Here is a 23,752-nt window from a genome sequence, read left to right as displayed (position 1 = left end):
GCAATATAAGTGCCATGTGCTGTTGTGGATGGTAGTGTGTGCTGTGTAGACTTGTGTGAAGGAATTGTGTCCTGTTTGTGTCTCTCAGACCCTCCTAGTTATCTCAGTGTTTCCTGCCGAGTGCCAAATCACTTCAAAATCCAGTGCTCCTGGACACAGAGGGTGACAACACACTTGCCCACCAAGTACATCACCACTTACAGGTTGGACAATATGGCTTATTTTGAGTGTCCACTAGTTTACTGAGAACATTCAGCCAAAGTATTTCAGTTGATTGTGTTTAAATAATCAGTAACTATAATTAAATCACCAGAAATGCAGAATATGTGAATATATGGTTAGATTTAAAAGAGAATTGAACTGGTAATATTACTTAATACATTCATTGTGTTCATTGTTTGTATGTCATATTGGCATAGTGAAATTGTCTTGACAGAAAGAACCCAAATTCATTGCAAATTAATTCCATCATAAGACCACCCACAGCTGAGACTTTCTGTGTGGCATAGATAGCATCACAGAATTTCTTTGAAATTCAAATTTTCAGGAATTTAATCCCAGTCCCAGCAAAATTACTGCTGATGCTACATCAACGCCATAAAATCACACTTACAAAACTGGGCAGAGAGCTTTTAAATTAAAATGACGTATTCAGGAAGTGAAACGAAGACCGGGAGACAAGAGGAAGGAAGGTGAAACTAGCTAACATTAAGTTAGAGAGGTTTTATTGTTAAAATAATAAAAAATAACATTAATTTGCAATGTAACGTAAAGCCTATTGGACACATACACGCTGCCCCATGTCCAGAAGTGCCAAATATTTTTTTTTATAAGCATACACAACATGCAGGTGCTTCATGACTCCTATATTAAATTAAGGCCATATCGAGACCATAGAAAGCCTCAGTATATGACATGTAACTTAAAAATTACACAGAGAAAGGCGGCCAGGCAAACAAACAAATGCTAACGCTAGGTTACCCCAGCTAATCCTATCCCTGTAAGGCTTGTGTCTTTCAGCTCAGAAACAGCCAGTTAACAGTGGGGGGATCTACATAAATAATTTACAAAGTTTGTAAAATGCAGAGGAAAACTAATTATTTATTATTTATTGTGACTAAACACTTTTAAAGCAGCATTATGCAAGAATTTGTATTTTTGGCTCCCCCTACATTTTAGTGTGTAATCCACTTTCACCTCAATGCTGTAAATACAAATCATGCTTTGAGTTCCACCTCTCAGCTGTAAACATACATTTGTTGACAAGCTAAGAGATACAGAAGAGGCATCTCAAGGTAAAGAAGCATGTGGACTGAGGTGGTAGAGTAATGTTACAGGATACAGGACTATGGTTACGCAGTGTTACACAGCAGTTCTGGAGAGGGGTCTTATGCAGCTCCACCAGTTCCATAATGTAGTAGCAGCATTCTGACCCGAAGTCGCAATGACAGAGACGTCATTCTCCCTGTTAGAGTCAGTGGAGCATCAACATGCTTCTGAAGCTTTTTTAAGGTAGAATTGCTACATAATGTTGCTTTAAGTAAGTACAGGGGGAGGCCCTAAGTTGCTACTGATATGGTGCATAAATGCTGACATTGTGAATAAAAGCAAAATATTCCCTCCTTAAATTTGTTTAAACATAGACATTTTACATAGACATAGACATTCAACTACTTATCCTACGGAATCTGTGTAATTGTATCCCTACACACATACAGTGTGAATGACGAAAGGCCGCAGCACTGTGAGCAGAAGTTTATTGATGTCAACGAGTGCATCATCAGCAATCCTGAGTTTTGGAAGCCCAAGTACCTGGTGAACATCACAGAAGTCAATCCTCTGGGCTCCAATTCCACCATCACCTATGTGGATCTGCAAAAGTCATGTAAGTCGGCCAAGGAGGTTTAATAAGACCCTTGTGTTTTGTTTTAAAATAATAATGTGTTGTGCAGGACATCGGTTTTAGAACATCATGAGAAGTGTCCTATTCCAGGACAGTTTTCAGTCTCTCTCTAATGTGTCCCTTTTGTCTGTGCCTCTCTGTGTGTAGTAAAGCCTGACTCTCCTGAAGCAGTGACCTGTTTGGAAGTAATGGGTCAACCCACTCAGCTGCTTGTGCAGTGGGATCTCCCCAAATCCTGGCCTACTACAGCCGGTTTCCCGCTGAAGTTTGAGCTGCAATACAGGCCAGTAGGGTCTAACCTCTGGTCCAAGGTCAGTTCCTGTTTGAAGACTCATTATTTTTTCAGTAGCAGGACAGTTTTGTTAAGTGTTAAAGACAACATACAACTTTTAAAGAAAGCATTAGGTCAAAAGCTGCAACCAAAATAATAATCGCCATTAAAACTAATAAAAAAATGATGAGGACCATTTTAGTTTTCAGCCCACTGCTTGTTATCTACTGGACTCTTACTTTCCTGTTTTCATGGGGAAAGAATTTCCAGGTCCATGTAAAATGCTGACACACATCCTTTTGACAAGTAATACTTTTTTTTCCTCAGTGTTTTTCTTTATTAATCAAGAGCAACTGCGAGATTTACTACTGCATACATCAGGTTTACTTACTATAAGGCTTAACAAAATAAACAAATTTTGCCCTTCCAAGCAAAGGAAGACGGAATATGTCAGTACAGTTCTTTTAGTCACATCAGAGATTTAGGAGACAGTACGTTTGTTTGCAGCAATTAAGGCCGTTTTATTAAACCTACTGTCAGCATTAGTCATTTCCTCATCTGCTGATACAAGAAGTCATCACCTAGCAAGGTCTGCTTAGGGCTTAAAGGAATCTTAGCACCAGTTATAATCTCAGTAAGTCTCTGCAGCTTTCTCCAAAAGCCTTCAATGTAGGAACAGGACCAAAACATGTGGAGGAGAGAACCTAGGTCTAGCCTGCATTTCGGGCATAATTTGGAATATCTTGAATGGATCTTAATCAGCCTCTGAAGTTTTTTTCTTCTTCTTAAACAGTGCTGTTTTTGTAAGACAGCACTGACATGAAAACACATTAACTGTCCAAATGTTTGTAGACACCTGCTTATTCAAAAATAAAGAGCAGACATGACATGGTCTAACTTATCGCAGAGCTCCATCACTTCACAACCTAAAATCTCTACAGATGGGAGCTTTTACCCCCCTAGCCAATGCATGGGCACGGATGCATAGGGCATGGTGGCCTTAGTCTTCCATTCTTTGCTCTTGCTAAATACTTATCAGTGATTGGTGCACCCTAACACTTCTGTATTCAGTAATTTGATGAGGTGTCTGGATACTTTTGCACACATTGTGTATAAGTAAAACTAATCTTAAAAGGGGATAAATAAAATAATGTTAAACAGCATCTAGCATATAGGAATGGAAACTGCAGTAAATACGGATACGAAAAAATGTTTTAAGCTTTTTTAGCATGAAGTGTAAAGTTCTGTAGCTGTTTATAGAATTACAATGAAAAAAGGTTTATATTAATAAGTTAATGGAGTTTAAAAGGAAGCAAGCGTTTGTTAAAATAGGTATGCATGTGACATTTTGGTCAAATATTAACTGTAGTGAGGAAAAGCTAACTTAAAGTTGAATTATTAATATTATTTTAACTAATAAATAAATAAACTAAATCTGGTTAATATTTACTAAGGTGTGACTGGATAACTTCTAATTCCAAGTAATCTGGCATACAGTCTGACTTAATCATGCAGTTCTTGGTTCTACTGGTGTCGGGACAGCGGTGCTGGTGTGAATGCAGTGGAGTGATGGACAGGACTGGCTTAGCACATTGCTCTTCTCACACTATCACAGTCTCACACACTGTCTTACCACACAAGCTTTGCTCTGCTGTAGCTTCTGAGTCGTGTTCCAGCAGCTTTCCTTTCCCTTCCCCCATTCCAGTCTCCTCTTCACTCTCTCATCGCAGCTCCCCACATATCTCAAAGCTGCTGATGCTATCTTTCAGCCCCTGACAGCTTGGCCTTTCATCAGAACTCCAGATGTTGACTCTCTCAGAGTCGCCTGTGTGTGTGTGGGTTACCTGAATGTGTTGCTTGATTGTCTCTTCTAGCAGAAATTAAATTCTTTGCCCAAATTAAAGTTACATTCAGTTAGATGTAAAGCTTTTTAAAAATAACAATAATAATAGGACTCTCTGGAGCAGGTAAACATGAACCTATTGGCACCATGCCTAATGCGAGGCACTGGCTAGTGGGGAATAAAGCCCTCCAGTATTGAGCTGTGGATCAGTGGAAGATAGTTGGTGCTCCATTCAGTACTTTTGGGATGAGTTGGGGAGTTGAGAATGAGGTGGTGTGGTGATCATCCTGACCTCATGATTGCTTTTATCGATTAATCCAATCAAATCCTTACAGCAATGCTCCAAAATGCAGTAGAAAGTTTTCCCTGGACATTAGAGACAGTTTCTTCAACACAATCAGGATGAAGCAGGAAGCAGGTTTTGGTCTCTGGTCATCCAGCACTTCTTTTCTGCAGTAACAGCTTCTGCGAAGACTTTCTATTAGATACTGGAACATTGCTGTTAGGATTTTATTGCATAATTTCCAGAGGAAAGCCTCGCTCTAATGTTCTTGTGGCTAAATGCAAAGTTTAGGCACAAACAAACAAACACCAGAGTCAGAAATACTTTTTATTAAACACTGCCTTCTTCTGCACATTGTGCTCATAGTGTAGCTCTTTCCGTGTGGACAAATGAAATGCAGAATAGCTGACCGTTTAGACCGAATTATCTGGCACCCTGAATCATTCATAAAGTGCTGTGAAATAAAGTTCACCAAACAGACAGCAGATCTAGTCGCACAGGAGTTTGGATGCTGGAGCTGGATGCTGCACCGATGCCAAGTCAAACACTCGGTATTGAAATTCTGTAATGTGAGCAGTTCCCCAGCGTATAGATTTTCAGCCCCATGCAGTGTATTCTTGGCCTTACACATTTTTCCTTTGCTGAGCAAACAGATAAAGCTCGAGAGACTGAAATGTTTTAAAAGCATATCTTTCAGATTGGAATTTTCGAAAGCCTTCATTATGCTCTTTTTAGCATACTGCAAAACCCCAGACACCATGTTTAAAATATGTTGAACTATGAATGAGTTTTATTATAATCCAGGAACTTGCCAGGAGCAACAGAGGAACCTTGCCCATCTCTGTGTTCATGCTTGCGCTCAGAAAGCATGTGTGTGTTTGTGTGTGTGTGTGTGTGTGTGTGTGTGTGTGTGTGTGTGTGTGTGGTTGTTTTCATGTCCAGCTGGAGACGGAGGACACCAGCATGATGATCATGGACGCTCTGGTGGGCCACCTGCACCACATCCGAGTCCGAGCCCAGGACGCTTTCATTAACCACAGCCAGTGGAGCGAGTGGAGTCAGGTGGTACAGGCCCGACCCTGGAGCGGTGAGCCACACACATGGTCACACACTTGCGAGGGGACGCACACACTCGCACACTCCCAAAAACCACAGGGAAAAACACTGTGATAATATTTGGAGTTTTCTTCCCCTTCAAATATAAGCTTCTTTACTGAGTCACCCGACACTGATTGACACCCACAATTAGCATTTACTTAGACAACACACAGCATGCAGTTACAGTGTGGCTGTGCCTGTGTGCAGTCCAGTGTTTTTCTAGGCATTAATTTGATGTGGCGCCCTCTTTTGGTCTTCTTGAGAAGTTTCAGTGTGAGAGAAAGTTATTTTTCACATGAAAGCGACACATTTCTGAAACCACGGCTGATACCATGTCTGAGCTACAGTGAATCAGTGAGTCAGGGTTGCAAATTAAACCTGGCTGCTTATTAAACCTCAGCGTAAAGCGTTTACTATGTGACCATGCTGCTTCTCCAACTACCTTCCATGTTACAGCAGTCATTTTTGGTCAGTGTATAGAATAGATATAGTGATAGTCTGGCAGAATCTCTAGCCTATCTAGCCTAAAACATATGATATTAGCTGTGTGTTTCATTCAAAGTTAGCATCTACAGCACTCTACTACCCCACGGGAAGAAGCACACAGTTGATATATAGTTAATACACATTGTGTGACGTGATATTAGCTGTGTGTGTTTTTTCCAGTTTGGTTAGTAGAGCGTTTTAGATGCTAATTAATGAAATAGCTCGTTTTAAAGCTTAGTTGTTTTTATTAAAAAATACAGGATCGTTATCAGTCAAAGCACAACATTTAAGTATCAGTATTGGTTTCAGAAAAGAACAGTTGGTATTGTGCCATCTCTAGTTTGCCTCTTCAGTTCAACACCAGAGCTAACAACCATGAAAGCATATAGCCACCAATTAGCACCGTGGAATAGACTTACTTATGTGGTTTCTGACATTGACACCCTCTGTCATCTATAAAAGTGGACCGAAATGCAGTCAATTCATATAGTTCTACTGTTGTGATTGTCTGTTTTGTCCACGGTGGCTTTGAAAGTGCCATAGAATGCATGTGTTCAGTATTATAGGTTGTTCTCTGATGTGAAAATAATGAGTATGTGGCTTTAGTCAGGGTGAAAATGCTCAAATGCGGTTTTACAAGCCTATTTACAACCCTGTTATTTTGCCTCAGAATGAAAAGATGCTGAGGACTTGTGAGGCTGGTTTACTTGACTGCGACAGATCACAATACTCACATAGCAAAGCAAAGCATAGCCTGACCTTGCCTAGCTTAGCACTGTAACAAGAACAAATTCTCTTTTGTAATTATTCCCGAGTCTTACTGGATAGTGTTGCTGTCCTCTTTGGGTCCTCTCTGGTGGTGTATGGTTAGCTAGCTAAAGGGCCTGTCGCCAGTCATCTTCAGAGTCAGCTTTTAGCCGAGCACCCGCTCATTTCACTGGATACACATGGCGACGCACAGCAGTCCTCTGTCTTTTCAGCCTTGCTTCCGTGTTCTCTTGAAGTAGCCACTGCATTTAGCCTTTAGGCTTTTGCTAGTGGGTGGGGTGTATGTAAATTTTGTGGGCGTAAATAAAATGAGCCAAGACTGTTATGTAACAGTTTGGGGGTTTTGGAATTGGCCCGTTTTCCAGCTCTGTTTTGGTTCTGCAGGATTTTCTTTTCAATGAAGAGTCAACAGTGTTTGAGGCTCATGGTGTGTCACTTGGTCATGTACCAAACACTCGTTATTTAGCTATACCAAGGAAAATGCAGTTTTCCATTCTAGGACACTTTGAGCTGTAAAACCAAGTTCTCATACATGGTTCTGTATTACAGACCCTTTGCTCACTGTTGAAGAGACCACAGAAGAAGTCTTCGACATCCCAATCTTCCCATCAACGTTTCCAGTGAAGGCGACGGAAAAGTCTCCAGGTAAGCTATCGCAGGCCAGTTCATTATATCAGGAACTGCCAAGAATTTTTCGAGATAAAAACTGAAACATGTACTCACTTCTTTCTCTCCTCTGGGCTGAGCGCTTTTTCGCCCGATGAAAGCTCTGAGGTTTTGGCACTGGAAGAGAGCACAAGTCAGGCTCAGATCGAACACGCGTTGTTGGATGTCTTTGAGATCTCGTCCAGATAGACGCATTTTTTTTTCTGCTTTATCCAGATGGTCTGGCCTTTGGTGTGTGGAGGCTGGGCTTTCTCCATACTTACTCCACAGCATCCACCAATCACAGTGCAGATCAGCCTCCGTAAATGCAGGCCATGTGGCCGGCGCCGGCATGACTCACTCTGCTTTAATTAGCTAACTGTTTCCAGCTTTTACCAGATTCAAATGTGTTCTCCGAGCTAGTGCGCACACAGCCCCATTCCAGCAACTCCAAACACTCGCATTGTCAGAATGTAGTGAAATACGCATTCTCAGTCCGTTCGCCGGTAGTGACACACTGATGTAGGGTTTCAGGGTTACTAAATAAATGTCACGAAGGGTTTCTCTGAGTTGAAAACATGTGTTCTGGGAATAATTGGACTCTGTTCAGCAGGCCTGGAATAGCCAGAGCATGTTCGTTTATGGTCGGCAAGGCGGTCACTGTAAAACAGGACTATTACGGTTACTACGGCTTGGGGCAAAAAAAAACATATGAATACGGTCATTATTTGTAGCTTCTGGCAGAATTGGCCTATTTATGAATCTAATGACTTTGTTTATAAAATTGAGAACAAAAGGGGAAAACAGTTTTGTTGGTCATTGTTAGTTTTAGAAGGTCTGGGTTGTTGGGATGTTTCTGCTGTCGCTATTCAATGTAACAATAATATTTAGTCTCTGTCATTTTGTTGCTGTCCAGACCCGTCGTTCAATGAAAACGGAAGTCTGGGCTTGCTGATCACTCTCGGCCTGTTCGCAGCAGTAATGGTGGCTGTGGTGTTCACTATCATAGTCCTTCTATGGTGAGTATCTTTGCAGCACAGACATTAATCATTACACTAAATCAATCAGCTATACAAAACATCTTGTATTATATCTGAAGATGTATACACCAGAGACGGGCACTCGAGTGAATTGACCCTAAGTCGTATACAGATAGACTTCTCTAATGACTCTCTGCACGACTCGGACACGTCAAAAATAACACGTGGACAAGAAGAGTGTTTCCATTATCCACGCATGGTTTTGTTGATTTGGGATTGAACCACAAACCTCCGGCTTGTGTGAGAGGGATATTGATAAGCGGTGTCAAGTGTTCTTAAAGCAGCGCAGCGTGGCTTTGGCTGGAGCAGCGTAAACGCTAGCTTTAGGCTACAGGAAGTTGTGGGATATAACAGAAGGTTTTAGTTTAGGATGGGTTTTAGTTTAGCCACCGGCCGCTTTGTTGTCACTCCAGCTATATATATATATATTATACATAATTATATAATTTAATAACCTAAGCTTACCTTGGCTTGAAATACACTATATGTCCAAATGTTTGTGGACACCTCTTCTAATGTGGATGTGTAAAAGCACACACACAGCTTGTTTAGTCCCTGTAGTGAAGTATTGGCAGTAGAAAAGGACTCTTTGGAGTCTGGAGTTGTTCATTGTTACGTTATGTTTATCATATATGCTTTGTGTATGTTGGACTCGTGCAGCCTAAAGACTCGTTTTGTGACTTGTGACCATCTCTGTTATACACAGAGGAATAAGGGGGGGGGGGTTACAGTTCCTTAAATTTGATTAATTACATTTGATAGTATATCAATATTTGTTATATAATATTTAGTAGTTTTATATTTAACAATCATTTAAAGCATGTTTTGTTTCTGCCATTCATAATATATACAGCAGGCAGAAACAGTGTATTTACCGAATGAATACTCACATATTCTAATGAAGCTTTACCATGATCCTAATACTATGAATCTGCCCAAAACTGAGCCTAATGATACAATTGGGCCCACTGAAAACCCTCCAGCCACAACATCCTAATTACTGTGGATAGTTGTGTGTCTCCAGTGTGCAAATGGTCACCCTAGCTTTTGGATGGCAAATGTTTTTAAGCTGATGATCAGCACACATTCATCCAGGTGTTTTGACTAGTACTGTACATTAAATTGTTCTATTGGTTTAACCTACAGACAAATGATTAGAAGATGTTTTAAAGGCTTCTTAGTCTTTTAGTATCTTTGGAAATGTTGGGTTTGTTAATGCTCAGTTTTTCTTGTTTGATTGTTGATAATGAGTAGTGTCAGCTTTGAAGGATCATTCTGAGGACAAAACAACAGTACACGTAGCTGTGCTCACATCCAGTTCAAACTAAGCAGGTCCCAGTGCTAAAGGCAAGGTAAGGGCTAAGCAGCATCAACACACTTCTGTTTATATTCACAGGATAAGAAACAGGAGGCGGGACAGCGTGACGAAACAGGAACTGACCTCCATGGTGAAGATGAAGTCCTTGCCAATCTAAAGTGAGTCAGAATGCCAGAACCTTCTCTGCTCTTTCTCAAGACATCTCAACATCCCATCTTTCAGGCACTGGGCTTTTTAATGTGCTGTAAAAACAGGAATGCCAGTTGCACACCTTTTCTGATGTGACCATATAGGGAGATGAGGCCAATCTTTCCACGATGAAGGTCCAACTCTGCCTCTGTCTACTCCAAGAGAACAAACAGTGTAAACAGTGTGATTTATATCAGAGACGTGTGTACTGTATATCTGCTCTGTATTAATGTGGCAGCCTGTAATCGGCCCACAGCGGTCACACACTGAAATAATTACGAAAGAAGAATCTTTCCCCTCATTTCCTTCGACTCAATTTTTTTGCTCTCCTTCTCTTTCCCTCTTTCTACATTCTCTCTCGCTCTCCCTCTCAGATTTTCAGGTCGGCTCTCTCTTCTTTCAGCCCTCATAGGGCTTCATCCTAGGGAATCATCACCACTGCCACTGTAGCAGCGACAACAGACTTCCAACACCTACGATTCCAGTGTTCTCCGCTGCTGCTTGGGGGGATCAGCTCCTTTCAGCGGAGTTCGGAGTCCCACAAACTGTGAACCCTTCCAACTCTGCAATGTAGCACAACTCAACAGAGAACTGCAAGAGTTACTGGCTGTCTTTCTTTGACACGCAAAGCAGAATCACCAGCTTCGGACCACGAAAACCAGCGTATTTCGACCCGTACATGTTTTCAATTTTCTGTTGCTTCAGCTTTTCCATGCAGACTTGTGCCATTTGGCTGTGTTGACACTTGGAATGCTGTGAAAAAAAGAGAAACGGAGCATTGCTGTTAGCCAGAGGTAGGCCGCGTATTGGGCATTATGGATAAAGTTGGCATTCTCAACGTTTCAATGCAGGGGAAGGGACCTGGTGAACAGTTGCTTTACTTTCTCCCCAACCTGAACATAGCTGCTAAACGCGGACGAGAAAAATTAGAATCTGGACATTTCACTGATGGAAGCTGAGTGTTTTTTTTTTGTTTTTTTTTGGGTGTCTTCTTCCATTCACATTGACGATGCCGTTGCCATTTTCTGACCTTTTAAAGGGTTCTCCTCATTTAAAGCCTGGCCCAGGTGGACACATCTGCAAGCAATCTTTTCATCAGGCTTGTTTTGAACCATAAGTTGCCTTTAAAACTTAATGACATCAGCCGTAATGTCCCTCAAGAATTCATCGCTTGTTTTAGTGTGTGTGGCCAAACCAACAGTAATTACCCTGTAGGCCTTCACGACAGTAAGTTGGCATTGGACAGACAAAAAAAAGAGAGACAATTGGTGCTCTGAAAGAATGCAGTTCATCGTGTTCTTTTGCCTCAAGAAACAGAATTGTCCTATAAAAACCAGGCATTCACAGAGCATCAGAACAGAAAGTGAATGTAATTACTTGGTCTTACATTAGACTTACAAGACGTGTAAGACGGAGTTAAAGCCCCTCTCAGGATTTTTACCGCAGCTATGGCAGGACTAGCACTGAGTTTAGGAATAGGGATCAAGGTAAGCACAGATTTCTAGCGTGTCTACAGACCATACTGTACCTTATAGTAGATCGAAAGATCACTGCATTATTCATTTCATTGTCAACCTCATGGGCAGAAACGTGCGATTGCCGCTAATCAGGTTTGAGTGGAGACTGATTTGCATTGAGGATGCAAAGTAGAAACATACTTTACAACCATTGCATAAAGAATTTCAACCTCCGCATTTTACCCACCCATGGTAGTGATCATACACACACTCACAACAGTGATTAGGACACTGAGAACAACACCTGGAGAGGTAGGCAGCCAGCTCAGGGCCTAAAGAGCATTTTTGGTTTTGGTGGGGGGTGATGGGTGCTTTTCTCAAGAGTGCCTCAGCCATGAATGTTGAGAAAGGAGAAAGTGCTGTTCCTTTACTGCTTCACTACAGGGGATTGAACCAGAAACCGTTTAGCCCCAAGGAACAGGGCAATGAGAACACACACCCATAGGTAGCCGCCTCAGCACCTGGGAAGCTAGGAATTAGGGCATTGCTTAAGGACAACTGAATTTTGAGAAAGGGAAAAGCGCTGTTCCTTCACTCCTTCGCTTCTTTGTTGCCAGTCCTGGGAACCTTCTGCAATCATCTGGTTCCAAGCCTACTTCTCTAATCTTCAGGCCTTAAGTATTACATAAAGAAAGGGATTGCTCACTGTCTGTTGGCATAGCGTATTCCCTGTGCTAGCTAGCATATCACACTATGCCTCTTAATAGTCATTGGGCAAAACAGCTAACGCTACGTCCGCCCACTTTGATGCTAGTCACATCAGTCTACTACCACTGATCAGTACGCACCAGGGGCTGGATTCCCACACCGAGGTTAAGCCGCCTCTTAAGGTTGCAGTGCCTCTAATCACCATTAGGAATTCTTTGTAGTCTAGGCTTAGGCTTAATCTGGGTTTGGGAATTGGCCCTAGAAGTAGGGCACTATTATGTAATACTGTAGGTTATACTTTCCAGTGCCGGGGTCAGCTGACAAATAAGCAAAGCCTAGCCACCAGCAGCTACAGAGTGCCTTCTTATTGGACTAAAACTGTAGCAGTTCCTGATTGGGTCTTTAAATTCCAAGACAAGACCGAACTTCTGATATCCATTTTGAAGCTAATGCATATTCATTATATTGAATACTCAGTAGAAGCTTATCTTCATAGTTTTATTGTTTTATATAGATTTATGTTTATTGTATAAAAGTTTCTATAAAAATATCGTTCCCAGTGACATAAAGCTTTGTGTGCATGTGTGCTTTCTCTGTTGCTTGTTTGTTTTGTTTTGTTGTTGTTGTTTTTATATGTATCCTAAATAAGCACAGATATGCTGTTCTCTGTACAAACCCACAGACATATTGTGATCTTGTATTACCTGCATCAGTAATTACGTTGTATGTAAGATGTTTAGATTTTGCTATCAGGACTACAGGCATTGTAATCTGACCATTTTTGATTAGTTAACCTTAACCATAAGGCTTTCAAAGTCTTGTGACAGGCGTTTTCAGTGCATCTCTAAGATTGTAATAGCACTTGCACTGCCTGATGTGTCATGCAGTGTTATGGTGCAGAGGTGCAGTCTAATAGAGTGCCTTGAAAAGCTGGTAATTTCAGATGGCAATTTTTACTCATGGGAAATTTGGTGTGAGGACTTTTTTTAAAGGTGCCCTAGAATGTAAAACTTATATATAATTAATAAATAATAAGAGTTCATATTTACATCCCCCAAAATTGACATCGCTAAAGTTGCGACACCAGTATAACGAGACTGCAAGTTCAAGAGAATTTGGTGTTGTTGATACTGGAGCGCACATCACTTCCAGACTCTGCCAGTTACGGGAATATGGGTTCCTACGCAAACCAGGCCACAGCTTTTCCTGTGCCAGCGTCTGCAAAATGGGAGCACAGAAGCAGCCCGATGAAGCAAAAGCCAAGCAATTGAGCAGGAAAAATAATTTGTCTCGTTAGTGCTAAAAAAACAAACAAAGCTATGCTATGCTAAGTGGCTCATGTGAGCCGCTGCAGTGCCCCCAACCAACCAGTCAGAGCAGAGCTCATCAAAATATACCCACAAGCTTATCATAAAAGAAAAATGTATTTCATACTGAGGCTAAATAACAGGGTGGTAAATAGGCTTGTTGAACTGCATCTGAGTATTTACCACCCCAACCCCCACCAAGTCACAGATGTACTATTTATACATCAAACAACACCTTAAAACCTCAATAAATGCATTCTGTGGTACCTTTAAACTTTCATTGACCTGGATATCTGAAAAAGACACTCCAGTCAGACTGGGAGGTGCCCTATCTGATGACGTGTGTCGAAGGTGGGAAGGACTGATTGGGGATGTAGTTTTTTTAGTTGTAGTTTTTCTAGCTTCCTACCCTGACCTGCACAAACTCTAGCAGTCTGGCATCCTTCTCTGTTCACCCAAAGAAAACCAAACACTTTTCAAACAAGCCGCCCACACAGATCCACCTAAAGCAGCTGTAGTTCGTTCAGCTACCTTCGAAGTACATCATCAGAAGGGATTTTCCTTGTTTTTCCCTTTCAGTCCAGCAGCCGTTGCACATTATAAATGACTGCATTCCAGACTTTATTACTCCAAACAGTTAGTCAGAAAGGATCTGCATGCCTTCAGCTTTTAATTTCACCTTTAAAGCTGCTTTGATCCCAGCAGCATTGTCGGAACTGTGTTTTGATTCCGCAGTTGTCAGAGGTTATGGAAAATGGTGCCGTTTTATCCGTGCTTTAAAGAAGAATACCAGTTGTTGACAGTTTTTATTGTTGTCTACATTCTTGAAATTAAGGGTTCTACAAAGGGTTCTTTGAGTCGTGTCATATATAAATATATATACACACAAACATGGTTCTTTATGGATCCAAAAGTGGTTCTTCCATGGCAGTAGTTCCCAACCCTTGCCCTGCATCTTTTCAGTGCTTTCCTGCTCCAGCTTCTTCCGTCAACTCTGGAAGGGCTTACTTGATTAGGTGGATTGGAGGGATTCACAAAAGTGTATTTATGAAGGATCTTAAGATAAACACTAAGACCTTCATTCTTTACTGCAATTCAAAGTTCTCAAATGTTCTCTAAAAAGTTTTAATTTTTTAATTTAACAGCTTCAGCATAATGCGAAATTATGTTTTTCATTTTCTAATATTCAGCTTAACAAATGCAGTGAAGAGCAAAATGGAGGAAAAACTAGCTAGACGTGAATTTTTACTAATGGAGATGCTAACAGTACCTTAGGAAGAAACTCCATGTTTAATCCAGTTAAATTACACATGAACTCTTAAGTAATTCAGCCATTTAAACTGATCATTTTAGAGACTCTAGAGACTCTTTACACTCTACGACAAGTGTGAAGCTATCGACAGGTTAAGAAAATAAGATTTCTTTTTCTGAAGAAAACCAAAATTATTCTTAAGTGAAAGATTTTTGAAGAATATTGCTTTTTCTGAAGCATAACAAAGAAAAAAAGCAAATCTAAGAATTTCCTTCTGAAGACACTTCTGTGAATCCACCCCAAACAAGCTTCATGGAACCAAAAGTGGTTCTTCTATGGCCCAGGTCTTCCACTCCGGAGTTTGAATCCAGTTTCCTGTCCTGGACTTTGTTCTCCTGGAGGTGAAGGGAACTGTTCATGTCATTGATTAGCCACATAGTGTCCCACCTACTCCCACCTACTCGAAAAACCTCTGTTTTAAGGCATCCCTCAAAGAACCCTTAGAAGCATCTTTATTTTTTGGAGTGTACAGTATAATGAAAACTGTCACAGCAGATCAGTTCTGCTCTGCTACGGTGCTTGCTCTTCAGAACCAGGGCGGACAGTGTTTGGTAGACGTTAGGTAGTCGTAGTCTTCAGTACTGTATAAATGTGCGTGTTGTATGTTCATACCTCCCCTGACAAGAAGGGTCAGAGAATCAGGTTGTAAGTGTGTCGTCTCCGAAGTATTGATGCTTCAGTCAGATGGGATTTACACCCGATTACACCTGGTCCCGTCACGTGACCGGTATCTGGATTGTATCCTGATCTGATTTCAGCCACATGCTTTTACATTGGGAAGTCAAATGCATCTCTGGTTAATCAGACTGCTATCTGATTGCTGTGTGGCATGAAATATGCAAATGCACTCATTTCACAGCAGTTATTACTGATGTTTCGGTTGTACCGGGAGGAGTTTTGGTTTACACTGCTGTAGCATGTGTGTCGAATGCATCTCAGAACACCAGTCCTGAAGTGGTTTAAGTGATCGGACTAGATTCTGGATTAATTGGGTGCGTCTACATTTGCATTTTTATGCGGAACGGCCTGATCCAGATAAAATCCTGAGACTCAGGACTGATGGAGTGACCAGGTGTAAACAGGGTCTGTGTGTAGCTGTTGGTATGAATGTTGAAGGACGCACATGGATTAGCATGCTAAAATGGACTGTACACACATGTTCTGCAGTTCTAGGGCGTAGGGCCTATGTGTCACTCTTAAAAATGAGGGTGCTTCAGAGGGTTCTGTGAGGTTCAGTACCGTAGAAGAACCACTTTTGGTTCCATAATTAAAGACTTTATTTAGGTGCTGTGCCAAATCCTGCCTCCCTGCCAGAATCTGGCTCCCTTCGAGTGCACACACGTCACTCAGTGCAACGAGTTTAACAGATTACCCTCGTGTTTCTTTCACTTCTGTTCATTATTAGGGGTTAACCTACAGTTACAGTAGATACCAGAATCACGAGCGTAATCTGCTGCGCCCATACAGGTTTGTGATGCGCGTGTACGTGAAGGGGGGATGGATTTCAGCGCAACACTGGTCCTTTATCTACTTCTGTTGTTTAATGGGTGACAATAGTGTGCATCACTTACTTCCTGTAATTAGCCAGAAAGTCTGAACCATTAAAAAAATTATTATAATAATAAATGGTTCAGGTGGTCCGGACTGAGGTCTTTTGTCTTTAAAAGGATTCTCATGGAACCAAAAGTGGTCTTCAAAGAAAGGCAAAGAAACCTCTGTTGCACTTTTCCTTTTTTCTTATTATTTTTATTATTGTTGTTGTTATTGTTGTTAATAATAATAATAATAATAATAATAATATCTCATGTTTGTCTACAGGCCCTACTGTAAACACTGTCTCTAGCCGGCTGGTGTGTGTCCCCTCACTGTATCTGATTAGAAGCTTGATTGGCTCACAGTGCTGCTCTTAGGAGTGGAACCAGCAGCCGAATGAAAGAGTTGCTCTAATTAAAACTGAATAAGACATTAAACTCTGAAGATATCGAGACACTACATTAAAGACTGAATTTACACCTTTATTGTTGTTTGTTTTACATTTTAGATTTTACTGGTTTGTTCTCCTGTGTTCTGTAATGTCGCTTGCATGTTTATAAAAAAAAAACATACAAAAAAAACACAAACCAAAAAATCAGATACATTTGCCTTATCTGTGTGTTGTGTTGTTGGTAAACGTTGGGCTACTGTTGTCTGTTTAAGGGTGGGGTGGCGAATGCAAAGAAGTCCATGATAAATGTATGTACAGTATATTTTGCTTTTGTGTACAACATAAGCTGTTTATTACTCTTCTGTTCATATTCTCGTGAAATAAAGGTTATTTTATCACATGTTCTGGCTTCAATCGTGAATTTCTTCTTTTTTCAATAATAATAATAAACCTCGGGTCACTATCGATTGGCCACAACACAAACCCTGCCTTCGGGGACTAGAACTTCTTATTTACCCCTTTTATACACGTCCCTACATACATCTGTATATCATCACTGTCCAATGAGAAATATGAATCTTTAGAACAGTCTACAACAGAGTTTACAGGAGAAGGCAAACATGGTCTTTGCTTTTAATGGAGGCTAATGTAAACGAGTTTATTTCAAGTAATTTAGAGCATTTCTATTGGTCCGTTCATCCAGAATTATGGAGCGTACAGAAGCAGCTACAGGGTTCAAACCATGGAGAAAACGGAAAATTGACATAACAAATGGAGATACATGGTTTTCGAAGGACAGCAGTGATATACACAGTATACATACACCTCTTATGTGGCTTTGTGAATTTAGCTTTGAACAGAATTTGAGTCGCTACAACAGTGTAAATGCTCTACCTGCTCCTAACCGGCTCATAACAACCGTGATTATCTGGTTACGATGACATCAGTCAAGGTGTGGGATCTACATTATGCGGCAAATGAAGAGTCACAGGTATCAGGGGTTGGCGGGGGGGTTGAATTTTTCCCTTTTTCTGCCAGGTTGGTACTGCCAATGAACCCCCCACCCTAGCGCTAGCAATGCCCCAAATACTAGAAGGGTTAGAGGCCTTATGTCTCCTCCAATACATGCAAAGCCAGACACCGCCTCTTTTAGACCTGCCACCGATCACAAGTGGTAAGGGGAGAGGGCACAGTCAGCTGTGCTCGTTTGGGCTTAGGCTGCTGATGGCAAAGCAGCCTGGCTTGGGATTCGAACTTGCTCATGCATTAGTCTGCTAAGCCACTTAGTCCCTAAAGTTTACCACCAAGTGGTCAGTGGTCAGTATCAACCAATAGTGCTCCAAGAAAGGACAACTGGAGAACTATGGGAAGTCAAGACTGATTGATGTGACCCATGGAGGCCCTGCCTCACAACTTACGGGACGAGAATCTGATGCTGAAACATCTTGGTGCCACATACCACAGGAGACCTTCAGAGGTCATCTGGAGTCCATGTCTTGAGGGGTCAGCGCTCAATATTAGGGAGGTGGTTTTAATGTTATGACTGGTCTGTGGTCTGTGTAACTTCAGGGGTAAATGGGTGGGGCTTAACCTAAGTTTTGCAAACACATGCCCATCTATCCAATAAGAGTATATCTTCTCTGTGAGGAAGGCCTTACACTAGATGTAGGAACATTGCTGTGAGGATTTGATTGTATTCAGCCACAAGAGAATTAGTGAGGTCAGGTACTGATGGTGGATGACCTGTTCTGGATCACGAACGCCACTCCAGCTCATCCCAAAGCTACTGGATGAAGCTCCATCACTCTAGAGAACAGAATTCACTAATTAGAGGAGTGTCTGAATACTTTCGGACATGCAGCAGGTTTCGTCCTTGATGTTTGGACCTGAATTCGGAAGTTAGGTAACCTATGGTAGCAAGGCAAATAATGACCTCCACAATGAAGTTAACCTGCACTAACAGGTCAGTCCTTCCTCTAAATGGCCTCTCTTTCCTGGACCAAAGAGAGGAAATGTGGAGTCGTGCCAAAAGAACATGCTTCAACTGACGAGGAAATAACTGTCAGGGTCCTGTTGTGCTGTATAACTAGGGAAAGGTTCAGCAGCAGGCTTCCTCACATTTACTATAAATATGTGCTGTGAAAGTAAGCCTTGAATTTGGGCAGTAACAGTGCTCGGATACATTGCTCCCATTCAAACAGACTGAGAGAAAGCATTTTAATTGAATGGGATTCTGATCATAATATGACATTATCATCATCGCAAATATTTGCATAAACAAATGTTCCACTAATGTTTCGTTGTGCTCAGAACCGGTACACAGTGTTCAAATCCTCTTCAACCCCCGCAGTGACACAACCAGCTGAAATTAGGTCAGCTTTAATTTAGCCTTGTTACGGGACTAATAAATATCTACCCTATGACTTCTCTTCATCATCAGCCCAAAGACAAGCAGGAACATCAGTGGAGACGAGACATCGGTGGAGACACTCCCAAAAATATTCAGAGCTAAAACGGAGCAGGAGATGTTCCAGTATTGCTTCACATTCCTCATTAATGTCTCTGAAGGTTCGGGTTACAGCAGTTATGAGTTCTGTTGTTGCATCTCCAATAAAACAGAATCTGAAATCCAGATTTATTCTCCTGAACCCAAAACATGTGATTAGGTCATAAATCTTAAAGCAGCAAAAGTCGATTTCCCTCCCTTTTCTTACTCAATCTATTCAACTCTACCCCGTTAATCTACCCCAGTCTCCCCAACGCCTCGTTACTCTACCCCAGTCTCCTCAACGCCTCGTTACTCTACCCCAGTCTTCCCAACGCTTCGTTACTCTACCCCAGTCTCCTCAACGCCTCGTTACTCTACCCCAGTCTCCTCAACGCCTCGTTACTCTACCCCAGTCTCCCCAACGCCTCGTTACTCTACCCCAGTCTCCTCAACGCCTGGTTACTCTACCCCAGTCTCCTCAACGCCTCGTTACTCTACCCCAGTCTCCTCAGCGCCCTGTTAATCTATCCCCAGTCTTCCCAACGCTTCGTTACTCTACCCCAGTCTTCCCAACGCCTCGTTACTCTACCCCAGTCTCCCCAACGCCTCGTTACTCTACCCCAGTCTCCCCAACGCCTCGTTACTCTACCCCAGTCTCCTCAGCGCCCTGTTAATCTACCCCCGTCTCCCCAACGCCTCGTTACTCTACCCCAGTCTTCCCAACGCTTCGTTACTCTACCCCAGTCTTCCCAACGCCTCTTACTATATCCCCCGCCTCCTCAACGCCTCGTTACTCTACCCCAGTCTCCTCAACGCCTCGTTACCATACCCCGTCTCCTCAACGCCTCGTTACCATACCCCGTCTCCTCAACGCCTCGTTACCATACCCCGTCTCCTCAACGCCTCGTTACCATACCCAGTCTCCTCAGCGCCTCGTTACCATACCCAGTCTCCTCAACGCCTCGTTACTCTACCCAGTCTCCTCAACGCCTCGTTACTCTACCCCAGTCTCCTCAACGCCTGGTTACTCTACCCCAGTCTCCTCAACGCTTCGTTACTCTACCCCAGTCTCCTCAACGCTTCGTTACTCTACCCCAGTCTTCCCAACGCTTCGTTACTCTACCCCAGTCTTCCCAACGCTTCGTTACTCTACCCCAGTCTTCCCAACGCTTCGTTACTCTACCCCAGTCTTCCCAACGCCTCTTACTATATCCCCCGCCTCCTCAACGCCTCGTTACTCTACCCCAGTCTCCTCAACGCCTCGTTACTCTACCCCAGTCTCCTCAACGCCTCGTTACTCTACCCCAGTCTCCTCAACGCCTCGTTACTCTACCCAGTCTCCTCAACGCCTCGTTACTCTACCCAGTCTCCTCAACGCCTCGTTACTCTACCCAGTCTCCTCAACGCCTCGTTACTCTACCCCAGTCTCCTCAACGCCCCGTTACTCTACCCAGTCTCCTCAACGACTCGTTACTCTACCCCAGTCTCCTCAACGCCTCGTTACTCTACCCAGTCTCCTCAACGCCTCGTTACTCTACCCCGTCTCCTCAACGCCTCGTTACTCTACCCAGTCTCCTCAACGCCTCGTTACTCTACCCCAGTCTCCTCAACGCCCCGTTACTCTACCCAGTCTCCTCAACGACTCGTTACTCTACCCCAGTCTCCTCAACGCCCCGTTACTCTACCCAGTCTCCTCAACGACTCGTTACTCTACCCCAGTCTCCTCAACGACTCGTTACTCTACCCCAGTCTCCTTAGCGCCCTGTTAATCTACCCCGTCTCCCCAACGCCTTGTTACTCTACCCCAGTCTCCTCAGCGCCCTGTTAATCTATCCCCGTCTCCCCAACGCCTCGTTACTCTACCCCAGTCTTCCCAACGCTTCGTTACTCTACCCCAGTCTTCCCAATGCCTCTTACTATATCCCCCGCCTCCTCAATGCCTCGTTACTATACCCAGTCTCCTCAACGCCTCGTTACCATACCCCGTCTCCTCAACGCCTCGTTACCATACCCAGTCTCCTCAACGCCTCGTTACCATACCCAGTCTCCTCAACGCCTCGTTACCATACCCAGTCTCCTCAACACCTCGTTACCATACCCAGTCTCCTCAACGCCTCGTTACTCTACCCAGTCTCCTCAACGCCTCGTTACTCTACCCAGTCTCCTCAACGCCTCGTTACTCTAGCCAGTCTCCTCAACACCTCGTTACTCTACCCAGTCTCCTCAACGACTCGTTACTCTACCCCGCCTCCTCAACGCCTCGTTACCATACCCTGTCTCCTCAATGCCCCTTTACTCTATCCTATTTTCCGAACATACTGTTATTTTACCCTGATCTCCTTAATGCCATGTTGCGTCTCCTCAATGCCTCTAACTATATCCCCCACCTCCTCAACGCCTCGTTACTATACCCCGCCTCCTCAACGCCTTTTACTATATGCCCCACCTCCTCAACGCCTCGTTACTATACCCCGCCTCCTCAACGCCTCGTTACCATACCCCGTCTCCTCAACTCCTCGTTACAATACCCTGTCTCCTCAAGGCCCTGTTACCATGCCCCCGTCTCCTTAAGGCCCTGTTACTCTACCCAATCTTCTTAAGGCCCCATTACTCGACCCCATCTCTTCAATGCCCATTTACTCTATCCTATTTTCCTAACATACTGTTATTTTACCCTGATCTCCTTAATGCCATGTTGCTCTCCCTCCATCTCGACACTCCATTACTCCACCCCAACTCTTCAAAGCTCCACTGCTCCACTCAATCTCCTCAATGCCCCGTTACTTTACTCCACACTCTGTTATTCTACTTCTATCTCAACGCCCATTATTCCACCCTCACCTCCTCAGGGCCAACTACCCCTCAAAAATATATACATAAATAAATAAATAAAACGTCCAGTGTTGCTCCAGTGTTTACCTACCTAACCACTGGAGGTGGTGTTTCCTGAACCTTGGTTAATGCCCCCTAAAGGCTAATTACTTATAACTGCAATAAATGATCCAGTAATTAGTAACTACTATATAACGGACAGTACCATATACATAATTGGACGAGTGAAAATTCTCTTATCCACTTGATTTATACTGCTTTATATCCACATTCTTCCTTTATACCTATGATTCCATTTTTTGCATGTATATTTAATAATGTGCTGCTAATAATTTCAGACTGTAATGACTGTAATTTAAAATAATTTAACCTGAACTGAAAGTGGGCCGCCACACCAGGGATTTAGTGATTTTTTACACACGTTTTACAGTAGCTTTTCTGCTAGCGTAAATTAACGAAGGCAAAGTCAGTGCAGTATAGGCATCTGAAGGACTCCTGTGTGATGCACATTTACTAGTTTCCAGTAACAGCTGGGCAGTTGCGCAACAGACCGAAATCTTCTCATCTGAAATGAGAAAATTCTGTTTGGAAGCTTCACACAGCTCATAACAAGCCTTTGCCAGTTTGATGGTGATGCAAGTTGAGTTGAAACACTAATGAGGACGAGAGCAGAATGGCGGTGCCAACACTGACACCTCAGTATGAACTCCAGAGTGTGATCTAAGAATCTGGGAAAAGGCATTTAAAAAGACATTATCCACCTAAACTTTTAGAGTTTAATGAGAATTTGAATTAACAGACTTCTGACAGTGACAAAAGTAACAATTCCATGATAAGATATTAATCATAAATGCAAAAGATGGTAATTAAGACAATTAATAAATAATAAAATGTGCAAAAGGCAACATGATCTGTAAATCTGTACAATGGCAATTACACAGTAACCATAAACTTAAAAAAAAATAAATAAAAATAAAACAAAGGAAGGGGCTGGTGGTGAGATTCAGTTGTAGTCTCCTGGTGCCCCCTGCTGGACAAAATAAGAAACGATAATAATAATAATAATAATAATAATAATAATAATAATAACAATAAACATTGTTGACACACTTTCTCTCTTCAGTTTGCATTTCAGTTCTTATTCAAAGGAAACAGCATCAACGTTTCCTTGGTTCTAAAAAGTTCTACACGGTGTCTATAGCATGGTCAGAATGCCTCCAATGATCTCATCCAGTCATTTTGTTCACCTAAGCAGAGCAACAAACTCCAGGTGCTTCGGCTGTTGATGTAAAGCCAAAAAGCCAAGAGTTCAGTCCCTATTAAAAAGTTAGTCAATTTTCAAGTTCACTGTAAAGGGCTGTAATGTAGATCTGGGGGTTGATGCTTTATGTACAGTGAAGCTTAATGCAGAACACAGCTGGTAACTGATTGAGAATCTGAGGAGACCGAGGTTCAACAGCAGGAGAACACAAACTAATTCAAACTGATCAGTAAAGTGGATCCCTAATCAACAAAGCAAATGCAAAGTCAAATAATGGCTGTAGTGACCCTTTCTACCAGTTACTGCTCATTCTAAACTTCAACTACCTTCAACTTTAGACATTTTAAACATCGCTGTCTAAAACGACTGAGATTAGGGAAAAGGAAAGGAGCGAAAAAAAGGAGCACAGCATCTTAATTACCTCATTACAGCCTTGCTGTATCCCTTTATACCTCAACAGAGTCTGGAATGAAATGGTATGGTTGAGGTTAAGGTGTAAACCATCAACTTCAACTTGAGAAAACTTTAACTTGAGGTGGGGAGGTGAGCGTCCAACACTCTGACCCTGCTAACGCTCTTGTTGCTGAATGCAATCAAATCCTCAGAGCAAGCATATAAG

At 42.4% G+C, this 23,752-nt stretch overlaps 1 protein-coding gene across 1 annotated transcript in view; it reads left to right on the top strand.

Annotated features, from left to right (window-relative positions):
• Nucleotides 1-16,954, top strand: part of il11ra (interleukin 11 receptor subunit alpha) — a 43,917-nt gene extending 26,963 nt beyond the window's left edge. Inside the window, exons 5-12 of the mRNA XM_072658275.1 lie at nt 89-203; nt 1,719-1,885; nt 2,051-2,214; nt 5,243-5,387; nt 7,202-7,297; nt 8,214-8,316; nt 9,734-9,813; nt 10,219-16,954. Of these exons, the coding sequence (XP_072514376.1) occupies nt 89-203; nt 1,719-1,885; nt 2,051-2,214; nt 5,243-5,387; nt 7,202-7,297; nt 8,214-8,316; nt 9,734-9,812 (869 nt within the window). The 3' untranslated portion in view covers nt 9,813; nt 10,219-16,954. The remainder of the gene's footprint in view (nt 1-88; nt 204-1,718; nt 1,886-2,050; nt 2,215-5,242; nt 5,388-7,201; nt 7,298-8,213; nt 8,317-9,733; nt 9,814-10,218) is intronic.
• The last annotated feature ends 6,798 nt before the right edge of the window (nt 16,955-23,752 follow it).

This window comes from Salminus brasiliensis, chromosome 16 (genome assembly GCF_030463535.1).
Source record: "Salminus brasiliensis chromosome 16, fSalBra1.hap2, whole genome shotgun sequence".
Classification (NCBI taxonomy): Eukaryota; Metazoa; Chordata; class Actinopteri; order Characiformes; family Bryconidae; genus Salminus; species Salminus brasiliensis.
This window is presented reverse-complemented; position numbering and strand designations above follow the sequence as displayed.